Source organism: Loxodonta africana, chromosome 11, assembly GCF_030014295.1.
Source record: "Loxodonta africana isolate mLoxAfr1 chromosome 11, mLoxAfr1.hap2, whole genome shotgun sequence".
NCBI classification, from domain to species: domain Eukaryota; kingdom Metazoa; phylum Chordata; class Mammalia; order Proboscidea; family Elephantidae; genus Loxodonta; species Loxodonta africana.
In genome coordinates, this window is record NC_087352.1 from 48,644,516 (window position 1) to 48,657,195 (window position 12,680).

The 12,680-nt window shown below is 40.3% G+C and overlaps 1 protein-coding gene across 3 annotated transcripts in view; it reads right to left on the reverse strand.

Annotated features, from left to right (window-relative positions):
• Positions 1-5,264: 5,264 nt before the first annotated feature.
• Positions 5,265-12,680, reverse strand: part of MALT1 (MALT1 paracaspase) — a 61,945-nt gene continuing 54,529 nt past the window's right edge. For all 3 annotated transcript variants that reach the window (XM_003406281.4, XM_023543751.2, XM_010586710.3), the window contains 4 exons: positions 11,777-11,926; positions 10,416-10,573; positions 7,418-7,543; positions 5,265-6,153 (listed from right to left, as the gene is read on the reverse strand). In XM_003406281.4, the coding sequence (XP_003406329.1) occupies positions 5,716-6,153; positions 7,418-7,543; positions 10,416-10,573; positions 11,777-11,926 (872 nt within the window). In that variant the 3' untranslated portion in view covers positions 5,265-5,715. The remainder of the gene's footprint in view (positions 6,154-7,417; positions 7,544-10,415; positions 10,574-11,776; positions 11,927-12,680) is intronic.

Here is a 12,680-nt window from a genome sequence, read left to right on the forward strand (position 1 = left end):
CTCTTGGGACCCACACTCTGGAGCCCAGCTGCCTTACTACAAGAAGCCGGCACCACAAAGAGAGACTGGGTACAGGCTTTCCAGCTGACAGACCCTGTGGGAGACTTGGCTGAAGCCAGAATCAACCAGACATGGGAGTGAGGAAGTCTTCATGAGGACTCCAGCCACAGTCACCAGAGAGCCAGGAGTGAGAACTGCCCACTCAGCCCCTAGAGCTCTGAGAGGCAGTAATAATGACTGTTGCTTTATGCCATGAAATGAAACTGGCTTGTTAGGAACTGAGAGGTAACTGGAACCACAGTGAACCAAGAAGACAAGTCCTGCTTCCATCAAGGTGAAGATGGTACAGAGTGATTTGGTGGAAGTGAAGGTGAGGAAAGGCTTCTCTGAGGAGGTGACACTGTTGCAGAGATCTGAACTGAACCAAAGCAAACAGCAAGCAACCAGTTGCTGTGGATACCATTCTGACTCACGGCGACCCCACGTGTGTCAGAGTAGAACTGTGCTCTGTAGGGTTTTCAGTGGCTGATCTTTCTAAAGTAGATTGCTAGGCCTTTCTTCCGAGGTGCCTCTGGGTGGACTCGAACCTCCAACCTTTCAGTTAGCAGCCCACCGCGTTAACCGAATGAAGCAAAAGGAGTAAAGGGGGCAGGGGGCGGGGGGCAGCGCACAGGCACAAGGAGTAGTAAATGCAAAACCCTGAGGTGGGAACAAGTTGGGCTTATTCACGGGACAGCAAACAAACCCATGAGTCCGGAGATCGTAGCCATCAAGAGGCAGTGGTTGGAAGTGAGAAGCTGTTAGTTGGTTTTAAGTAGGAAGCAGCTGATTTAAATCTGAAAAGGATCACCTGAATGTATTAGTAACAGTTAACTGAGTTTTTACTATATGTTGGCCCTGTGCTAAACTCCTTACTAGGTTACCTTAGTTAACACTCACGGTTATCCCTATAGCAGGTGGTACTGCTTACAGATGAGAAAACTGAGCTTTAAAGAGGTAAGTTGTAGAACTTCGGAAGACAGGCCTGGTGACTTGCTTCCAAAAGGTCTTGAAAACCCTATGGAACAGTTCTTCTCTGCACACATGGGGTCGCCATGAGTTGGAATCGATGGCAACTAGCAACAAGAGGCTGCAGAGCAGGTCTTTGAACCCAGGGAGAACGTGCCAGAGGCTGCCCTCCTCATCCCAAGCTGGTCCTATGCCACCTCTTGGTAGAAATGACTGTTCCTGTGGCTTCTGCTAGTCACAGTATATACTGATGGCCTTTACTTTTAAAAAGGCAGGGCTTGGAATCAGTCCTTTCATACCAAACCCAAACCAAACCCATTGCTGTTGAGTCGATTCCAACTCATAGAGACCCTACAGGACAGGGTAGAACCACCCCATAGAGTTTCCAAGTGAAGCCTGGTGGATTTCAACTGCTGACCTTTTGGTCAGCAGCCATAGCTCTTAACCACTACGCCACCAGGGTTTCCTCCTTTCATACATGTGGTAAAAAAGAAACATCAGCCATGAACTTACCTGTAGTCAATTTAAACCATGGCCCACGCTGACTTGGCTAAGCAATCAGCAATGTGGAATTGAGGCTCTGGTCCCTAGGTGGTGTTCTGGAACTGAGAAGAAACACAGGGGCCTGGGACAGCTGTTTTCTGACCTGGGCTTAAGGGACTGGGAAAGCTGGTCTGGGGACACTGAGGGAGAGCACCCTGGGTAACTTCTTGGCCCTTCCAGGGCTTGGCTGTAGCCTCTGCCCTTGGAATCCGAGACATTTTCTTGAGTCATCCTAATAAAAGCTCATTTTTGGTTAAGCTCACTGAGTAGGGCTGTGTTAGTGACATCTAAAGGATCTTACCTAGGGCTGTTCCTAGGCCCCTGAGTTTTTCACTATTAAGTCCTGACAACTCCCAACCCCAGAGGAACCTACAGAACCCCTCACTAGTCCTCATTTCTGGTGGCCTCTCCTCCGTCCCCCAGACACGCACACTGGCCAACTTTCAGCCCCCCGCTTCTTGAACCCTCATTTATGGAGGTGCCTTCTAGTTTCAGACTCCTTAACCTGTTGCCTTGAATTGAATGCAACTCATAGTGACCCCGTAAGAGTAGAACTGCCCAAGGCTGTAATCTTTCTGGAAGCAGACTACCACAGCTTTCTCCTGAGCAGCAGCTGGTGGGTTCAAACCAGCGACCTTTCAGTTAGCAGCCAAGCGCCTTACCCACTGTGTCACCAGGGCTCCTTTCAGACTCCTTAGTAAAGCCAAACTTTGTGTCTGATGCTGAAATATTTTTAATGCTGTAGAACTGGGAAAAAATGCATATTCATGCAAACATTCTCATGTTCTCGGTATATTTTTCTTTACTAATATTTCAATATATTAGAAATATTTTCAAGTAGGAAGCAAAAAAAAAATTTTTTTGGCCTGTATAAAATTCACAATGTCCAGATGGAGAAACAAGTTGAAATGCAGAAAAGTAAGGTGTAAATCCTGAGTATATGGCATCAGTTAACTGTGAAAAGCAATAGCGGTATATATAAGCAGCAGGAGAATTTTCAAGTAACAGGAAATGACTTAAAATTTAAGCTTTATGCTTAAAGAGAGATGAAGTTTTGATACATGCTACAACATGGGTGAACCCTGAAAATATTATGCTTAGTGAAGTCAGTCAGACACAAAAGTTCACATATTGTATGACCCCACTTACATGAAACATCTAGAAGAGGCAAATGCATAAAGACAAAAGTTTCTTAGTGGTTACCAAGGCTGGGGGAAGAAAGGAGTGGAGAGTGGTTGCTTCCAGGGCACTGAGCTCCTGTTTGGGGTGACGGTGGTCATGGCTGCACAACGTGGTGAATGTATTTAATGCCACTGAAATGTATACTTAAAAATGATAAAAAAAAAAACTTTTTTTGGGGGGGTTATATATACTTTACCATAATACAACTTAAAAATTCAAAAAAAGTTAATTACGATAAAAAATTCATTTCCTCACCCTCACTAGCTCCATTTCAAGTGCTCAACAGCCACGTGGGCTAGAGGCTATGGTGTTGGAGAGCTGCAATACAGGCCATTACCATAACCAAAGAAGTTTTACTGGATGGCACTGCTCTAGGTTAACCACAATTAAAAAAAACAAAACAAACCCATTGTAGCTGAGTTGATTCCAACTCATAGCAACCCTGCAGGACAGAGTAGAACTGCCCCATGGAGTTTCCAAGGAGCGCCTGGTGGATTTGAACTGCCGACCTTTTGGCTAGCAGCTGTAGCACTTAACCACTATGCCACCAGGGTTTCCAACCACAATTAAGCACATATATATTCTTCCCAAACTTTTCATGCCTATATAAGCACAGTAACAAACAAAAAGGATTATCAAACTGTGCTGCACTTGCCTTTTGTCATTTGCTACCACAGACAGCTTTCCATCACAGCAGCCCATATAGGCCATATACTTTCAAACACTTTTTATAGATCACACATACTTTGTTCTAACAGTAACACAGAACACAATTTTCCCTGAAGGTCCCTTACCGGTAAGCATCTAGATTATTTCCATCTTAACAATTTAAAATTATAAGAGGTAAGTGCTTTTTAAAATTTGTCCATTTGGTCTAAACAAAAGATTTCACTCATTTGTGCTCCCCATCAAAAATGTATCAGATGTGTTCTTCATAAAATATTTAAAATGCTAAACCAAAGATTGTTCCTGCCATGATTTATAGCTTCTATGAAACTTGGCATCAAGCAGACACACAAGAATGACATAGAAATGACTGGTGAACTTGTAATGAATGACTTTTTCTTTTAATACCAGTTCTTTAACACCTACTCAATCTCTATCGTCTGATTTTTTCCTTTTCAGGAGAATGTATAGCACTTAAGGAAAATAACAAAAAACTAACTTAGTTTAAGATTGTGGCCTACTTTTATGATATTCAGCTTCAAAAATGAGATCTAGAACTTTACCTTTAAATTCAGTTTGTTCTAAATTCCAGGTAAGAGCCCATTTTCTGGCCTCTTCTTACCTTTTTATTTGGGAGTGAAACTTTTCATACCTTCTCTAGTTTCCAAAAAGCATGTAAAAGAGCTAACTTCAAGACCAAAAATGCCTTGAGATCAGGCATGCAGCTGTGAACAGAGATCTCTGGAGAATGTATCCCAAGTTATTCTGTGGGAGTGGGAGACAGGTCTGCCAGTTGTCAGTTTCTCTTTTTTTTAATTAAAAAACAAACAAAAAACACATTTGAGATACAACTCACATACCATAAAAATTCACCCAAAGAATACAATTTGATGGCTTCTAGTACATTCTGTGTTGTGCAACTATTGCTACAATTTAATTTTAGAATATTTTCCTCATCCTAAAAAGATTATGAGTCTGTAGTTTTCTTTTCTTGTGCTGTCTTCTTTGGTTTTGGTATCAGGGTAATACTGACCTTACAGGATGAGCTGGGGAGTGTTCTGTTTTGGGGAAGACTTTGTGAAGGATTGGTTTAGTTCCTTCTTTAAATGCTTGGCAGACTTCAGAAGTAAAGGCATCCAGGCCTGGGGTTTTCTTTGTGGTACATTTTAAAATTACTAATTCAACTTCTTGTTATTGCCAGTTGCCTTTTTAATCTGCTTTTAAGGTAGAATCAAAGGCGATAGGAATATTGTCTCCTAAGGTCAGTAAAGTTCAAGAAGAAAAGAAATGCTACCAAGGAGGACACTTTTTCAGCGCTTGAAGATTCACGTAAGTAGCTACCAAAATCATCCAATTATACCTTGACTCTTAAGCTTTGCTGTCTCACTTTAACAGACAAGCATTTCACCTGTGGTTTCTACTTAGCAGGATGACCTTATGAACCAGAAATTTACATGTAAATCCCTTAAATGTCACTTGCAGCAAAGTCCTATAATTGCAAACTAAAATTTGTACATTCCTTGAGATAATATACAGATACACATATCAACCATACATATATATATATATTTTAAAATCTATCTACAAAAACAATGTTGTTGTCGGGTGCTGTTGAGTTGATTCCAACTCATAGTGAGAGCAGAACTGCCCCATGGGGTTTTCTTGGTGTAATCTTTACGGTAGCAGATCTCCAGGTTTTTCTCCCATGGAGCCACTGGATGGGTTCAGACAACCAACCTTTCAGTTAGCAGCCAAAGACTTCAACACTGTGCCACCAGGGCTCCTTACAATACCTGTCATCAAATCTGTCAGGGACGCAGTGTGTGTAGTGAACAAACACTGGAATGGAAATCTGGAGGCCTCAGTTCTGGTGCCAGCTCCAACTTAGACAAGGTACTTTAATTTGTTTCTTCCACTGATACAATTAGGTTAAGTCTGATACCCATCAAGGTTCACTCTGGTTCTAAAAATATGACGACTTATTCTACCAAACGTCATTCCCATTGCTCTTACTTCCAAGTGGTTATAATGAAAATATTTTTGGTATATAACATATAAACATACTCACACCCATAATTCATTCTTACAGAACAAATCAAACAATTCAAAAAAAATCTTAAAAGAGGAGGAAGTCTGTGGCTAAAAATACAATTCCAAGATCTCAAAGCGGGTGGTCCTGAGCTTGTTATGTGAAACCGTTGTTACTAATTTTCTTTCTCTTTGTATATTTGTTCCTCTTTCCTAATGCCCCAATTTATATGAGCTGTGTTGCATATGAGGCATCTGGTAACTATGCTAACTTTCAAAACAAGGAGGTCACTTTTCAGAAATTCTGAGCCTGTCAGAGAAACTGAATGGTATTTCATCAGTTGTCTCTACGGGGACGTTACTTCTACCAAAATGGGATGAATAATGGTGGGTATAACTTGAAACAAATGGGTCTGGAGTCCGGCTGCAATGACAACTATCTGATGGCAAAGCATGACTTGAACTGCCAGCATGTGAGTGGTAAACATCATGGAATGAATCTTGAGAAGAATGGTAGTGTCCGGCTGCCCCTGAGGTGGATGCAGGGTTCTGGTAAGGGCCATTCGACATCAGACAAGTTTGAAAGGATGTCTTCCTTCCTAAGCCTCGATGAATGTCTAATTTAGCAATGAGAGGCTTCCCAACATTCACTTCCTGCTTTTCCTCTACGGTCTCTTCCAATCCTGAATACTGGTATGATAAACATACTGTGAAGACCAGATGTTCCTGAAAAAACAAAGAAATGAGGTTTGTTATTTTTGCCAACAGTTAAAGTAATGTTGTTGTTGTTAGGTGCTGTCTAGTCAAGTTTGACTCGTATCGATGCCATGTGACAGAGCAGAACTGCCCCACAGGGTTTTCCATTTTCTAGGCTGCAGTCTTTAGGGAGGCAGATCGCCAAGTCTTCCTCCTGCAGAGCATTTAACTGTTGTTCCACCAGGGCTCCTTAGTGATAGTGTATCAACCTTAGAATATCACTCATCAAAAACAAAACAATATAACAACAACAAACCCACTCTCATCCCCTTTCCCAGTTTCCAAATCTTCAAGGCATCCTTTCTGCCTTCCCTAAGCTAAGAAAGGCCAGCTATAATTATCTTCCTTTTCCCTTATCCAATATTAATTTTTAGAGTTCAGCAGAATTCTAGTTTACTACTGAAAGTAGGCAAAATCATAGTGATGTTAAAATTCCTAATAAACAGCAAAAAGGTATTTTCCAAGCAGTGGGGCTTAGAAAACTTACGTTTCCCCATGTTTGGAGATGGGGAATTATCCTTTAAAGGAAAAAAAACAATGTGGGCTTTACCCTTAAGTAAAAAACTTAAGGGCCTTAAAAAATATGAAATAATCTGCAATCATAGGTAGAAAAATATAACTGAATCAGACAGTGGGCTAAATTTCTAAGCTCAGAAGAGAATTTAAGTAGATTAGCTATGAACAGGATGACTAGGTTTATGCTTGTTGTCCCCATGTAATTGTCAGTGGTGCCTCATTTCATTCCCTGAGTGTTCCTATTTGGCTGATAAATTATATCGTCACACAGCTATGAATAAATTAAAAATGCAAGCTTGGCATGGACATGTTTTATTAGAAAGCTCAACCACGTAGTTTCTCATTCGTAAGACAACTACAAATAAAAAAAGATTAAAATAATAAGTTCCAATTCTAATTTGATACATGTTTTATGGAAGTCACAGAACTAGGAAATGATTACTTGAAATGCTAAGACATTTAAAAACTGAATATGTTCTGTCCCTAACTTTTGAACAACATGGAGGATAACTACATCTACTCTCACACAAAGCCTCAGGCCACTATCAGGGATAGTATACAATATGAAGAGAGTCCCTCGTAAGACCTCATGTAGATTTCTCATCTCTCAAGTTAATCCCCAATAAAGCAGCACACTTACGACAAGGCTCACATGCCAAAGTGAGTTTTCGCTTTCAAAAAGTTTTCCATTAGTAATTGTAAGGAGGAAAGTAATCACCTTTAATTTCTGCAGTGAGCTGAGTCTGGTATAGAGGCAATGCTTGGGAAGATCCTTTGAGACTAAGTAGCTGCCAGTTTCTTCAGGAGTCCCCTTATTGGCATATTTTGGATCAATGTCTAGGTCCTATGAAAATCAGTGAAAGTTAATAAGGAAGCCAATCAAAGTCAACAATAGTCTATGGTACAAAACCTCTTAACAAGCATCACTCTCTAATGAATTTTGGCTTGAGTGGGTTAAATCCTTACCTAGGACTAAAGAAACAACGAAAATAACATCCTATAGTTATACTTTATTATGAATTTTCTTCTTATCTTGCAAGTATCCTGTTGATGTTTAATTACAAACAGATGTAATGGGAGCATACTATATCTTTTTTTTTTTAATTAACTTTTATTGAGCTTCAAGTGAACGTTTACAAATCAAGTCAGACTGTCACATATAAGTTTATATACACCTTACTCCGTACTCCCACCTGCTCTCCCCCTAATGAGTCAGCCCTTCCAGTCTCTCCTTTTGTGACAATTTTGCCAGCTTCTAACTCTCTATCCTCCCATCCCCCCTCCAGACAGGAGATGCTAACACAGTCTCAAGTGTCCACCTGATATAATTAGCTCACTCTTCATCAGCATCTCTCTCCTACCCACTGTCCAGTCCCTTTCATGTCTGATGAGTTGTCTTCGGGAATGGTTCCCATCCTGGGCCAACAGAAGGTTTGGGGACCATGACCGCCGGGATTCCTCTAGTCTCAGTCAGACCATTAAGTATGGTCTTTTTGTGAGAATTTGGGGTCTGCATCCCACTGATCTCCTGCTCCCTCAGGGGTTCTCTGTTGTGCTCCCTGTCAGGGCAGTCATCGATTGTGGCCGGGCACCAACTAGTTCTTCTGGTCTCAGGATGATGTAGGTCTCTGGTTCATGTGGCCCTTTCTGTCTCTTGGGCTCTTAGTTATCGTGTGACCTTGGTGTTCTTCATTCTCCTTTGCTCCAGGTGGGTTGAGACCAATTGATGCATCTTAGATGGCCGCTTGTTAGCATTTAAGACCCCAGATGCCACATTTCAAAGTGGGATGCAGAATGTTTTCATAATAGAATTATTTTGCCAATTGACCTAGAAGTCCCCTCAAACCATGGTCCCCAAACCCCTGCCCTTGCTCCGCTGACCTTTGAAGCATTTAGTCCATCCCGGAAACTTCTTTGGTTTTGGTCCAGTCCAGTTGAGCTGACCTTCCATGTATTGAGTATTGTCCTTCCCTTCACCTAAAGCAGTTCTTATCTACTAGTTAATCAGTAAAAAACCCTCTCCCACCCTCCCTCCCTCCCTCCCTACCTCGTAACCACAAAAGTATGTGTTCTTCTTAGTTTATACTATTTCTCAAGATCTTATAATAGTGGTCTTATACAATATTTGTCCTTTTGCCTCTGACTAATGTCACTCAGCATAATGCCTTCCAGGTTCCTCCATGTTATGAAATGTTTCACAGATTCGTCCCTGTTCTTTATCGATGTGTAGTATTCCATTGTGTGAATATACCACAATTTATTTACCCATTCATCCGTTGATGGACACCTTGGTTGCTTCCAGCTTTTTGCTATTGTAAACAGAGCTGCAATAAACATGGGTGTAGCATACTATATCTTTGAGGACTTCTAAATTTGGCACTAATGCACTTAAAAAGCAAAGTTACCTCTGAAAGGATAGTTTACTTTCAGAGTATTCCTGCTCAGGTTTCCTTTTAAGTAGAGAGTCCCATTAGTGTTTTACTCCTAAATTCTCTCCCTCTTTATTCATCACTTCCGGGAATGGGACAATGGATTTATAGATTAGAGCATTTAAGAAGAATAATGGACAAGGTAAAGTCAGACCTATCCTTTTTCTTCTTCCAGAGACAGCCCACTGGCAAAAGTTCTGCTCCTGCAGAGAGGCCCACAGGTTCCCCCTCTGCCCAACACACAGGGAGGCTGACCCACGCCCCGCTGCTGAGATTGGTGGACGAACCTACCTAATCCTGGGGTTCTGGGCCAGACTGTTTGCTCCAACACTAAGCAGTGTCTCCCATGAAGCTCTGACCAGTAATAAAAGTGATAATTGGGGTTTCAGTTTCTCTTATTCCTTCCTTATCTTTCAATTTGTTATACCTCTGCAGGGAAGAGGGCATTTTTGCCTTCTTGAGACCCATAGAAAATAAATATTATATTTAGATGCTTGGAAAGAATAGATCTAGATTTCTATTCTTCCAATATACTACTATAAGCCAATAAGATTAAAATTACTGTAATAACTTACATTGGAAAAATGGCTTTTAAAAGGGAATTAAAAAAAAATTTATTGTGCTTTAGGTGAAAGTTTACAAGCACAAATTCGTTTCTCATTCAAAAATTTATATACAAATTGTTTTGTGACATTGGCTGCAATCCCCGCAGTGCACCAGCACTCTCCATGGTCGATCCCAGACTCCCTGTGTTCATTTGTCCAGTATTCCTGTCCCTTCCTGCCTTCTCATCTTTGCTTTTGGGCAGGTGTTGTCCATTTGGTCTCGTATACTTGACTGAACTAAGAATAAGAAGCACGTTCCTCAGGCGTGTTACTGTTTTATAGCCCTGTCTCACTGCTGGCTGAAAGATGGACTTTGGGAGTGGCTTCAGTTCTGAGTTAGTAAGACTCACACTACTGTAATAACTTATACTGGAAACAATGGTTTTTTAAAGGAAATTATTCTTGACATCTGTAGAGTGTATTTCTTCACCTTTGATATCCTACTTAGGGTAAGAGAAATTAATGGCATCTTTCCTAAATTAACTTTACACATTTATAAATTTGACAAGCTTAAGGTATTTTTGGCAGTTCAATTTTAAATATCACAACTGTTGCGACTAAAATACAAATGTGTGTGTGTTTCTGCTATATTTACCATCAACTTTAATTTTTAAAAATTCAGTCACTAAAAAGTGAGACTATATTTTTGTATTTTAAACAAAAGAAAAAAGGAGAGACTTACAAGTGGGAAATCAGTAACGTAGGCATCACACATTATTATTTCAGGTGGTTTATGGACTATACTTGTATAGATTATCATGACATTGGAAAACTCAGCTGCAAATCCTAATTGAATCTGAACACCACATTGAAACTTAAGACACATACTTTCTGGAAGTTCTAAAAGAAAAGAATAAGAACAACTTAATTATTTAAAGAGCGCTTGGTAAGTTTTCTGATGATTGTTGTCGTTTGCCATTGAGTTGATCCCGACTCATAGCGACCCAACAGGACAGAGCAGAACTGCCCCATTGGGTTTCCTAGACTGTAATCTTTACAGACGCAGATCGCCAGGCCTTTTCTCCCATGGAGCCGCTGGTGGGTTTGAACCACCCACCTTTCAGTTAGCAGTCGAATGCTTAATCACTGCACCACCAGGGCTCATTTCTGATGACTAACAATAAACAAACATTCGTTACAGGACAGAATATGGTTAGAGCTTTTTTCCTTTGCTCAAAAACATAATACCCATGCACAATTGAAAAAAGAGGGGAATAAAAAGCCCAGTTAATTCAAGAAAAACATATCTTAGAGAACAAAGGCTATTATGAATAGAAAGGTATTTTATAGGAGTTAAATATAGTTAATTTTCATTTATCCAAAATAAGAAATTCACAGCATATACTTGGAACTCATAGAAAATCCAAAGTCTTTATTTTAGTAAAAAAATTTGAACTTACTTTTTTATAAATCACATGGAACTGTCGGAAGATAATAAGAGTTACAGATAAGGTCTTTACCTCATCTTCCTGGTCTGCTCACGCATCCCCCGCCTTGATAAGTGTCAGGGAGAGAATGCCCAGGAGTATTTCCTGGCCTATACTATTTGCTGAGCAGCACGCTTGTCTCCTGACAGGTGTCACGTCATTCAAACTCAAGAACCCTATGAAGTAGTGCTCTATTTTGTCCCCATTTTAGAGATAACGTTTATCAAGTAGTAGAGACAGGACCAGAACCCAGGCCTGTCTCATTTTCGATACAGCACACTCCAACAGGTCACAATCTAGGAGAGTCTAAGGGACTGCTTCCTGGACACACTGAAAATTAACCCATTTTAAAAACAGGAGAATTTAAAAATGATCATATTTTAATTTTACCAATGGTGAAAAAGATGGGTTCAGTAATTTAATACTCCCAATATAAAATAAACCACTGTAGTATCTTTAATTGAACCATTTGTTTAGTCTTGGGTTTATCTATTAGACCAACATATTTCCACTACAAAATTGGGAGGAAAGCTGTTTATACAGAAGAAAAAGTCTTTATGATTTAACATAAAGATATTATAGAAAAAAATTTCACAGAACACAGAATTTACCGTACCATGCGCCTTGGCCCACTGAAGATTCCTCACCAGCGACTCTGCGGAGTATGCTGTTCCCTGTACGGGATCAGTAAGTGCTCTCTTTTCAGATAAACTACTGCGAATCTCCAGAGCCTGCTTGCCTTTGGTGAGGTGACATTTACCCATATCTGAAAGAGAAGAAGTAGATATTTTTAAGGCTACCAACCCTTTAGTGGTTTAACTGTCTAGGCTAAGATCTCTCTACTAGTCGGGCTGTATCCTCCGTATCATTCATTCACTCAGTAAATATTTGCTGAGCACCTACTGTGTGCTGAGCACAGTTCTAGGTGCTGGGGATACAGCACTGGGCAAACAGAACTATGGGACCACCTCACTTCTAAAGGTCCTTTTCTAGCTTTTTACCTTCTAGGAGTCTATTAATGAATCTCTAATGTTTTAAACCTTAAAATTCACAAAGAACTAAAAGTATATTTCTCTACTGAAAGAGCCCACCACCATCACCCACTGCCGCTGAGTCTACTCTGACTCATAGTGACCCTATAAGGACAGGGCAGAACTGCCCCACAGGGTTTCCAAGGAGTGGCTGGTGGATTCAAACCGTTAACTTTTTGGTTAGCAGCCGTAGCTCACTGTAGCTCTTAACCGCTGCGCCACCAGGGCTCTACTGAAAAGAGTAGTCATGGTAATTTTAGGTCCACACTCTGTTTAGAAATACATTCAGTTACCACACAAATAACTACATATTTATGAAAAGAATTAAAATATTATATTGATTTTTTTACATTTCAAGTATCACGGAATTATAATTCAGAACTTGAATGTACTTTAGAGAATACCACTGAGTACTTTTCAAACTTATTTTGCAGTAGAATCTTTATCAAATGAAATGTAAGATCAATTTTTATATCACTATTAAAATGT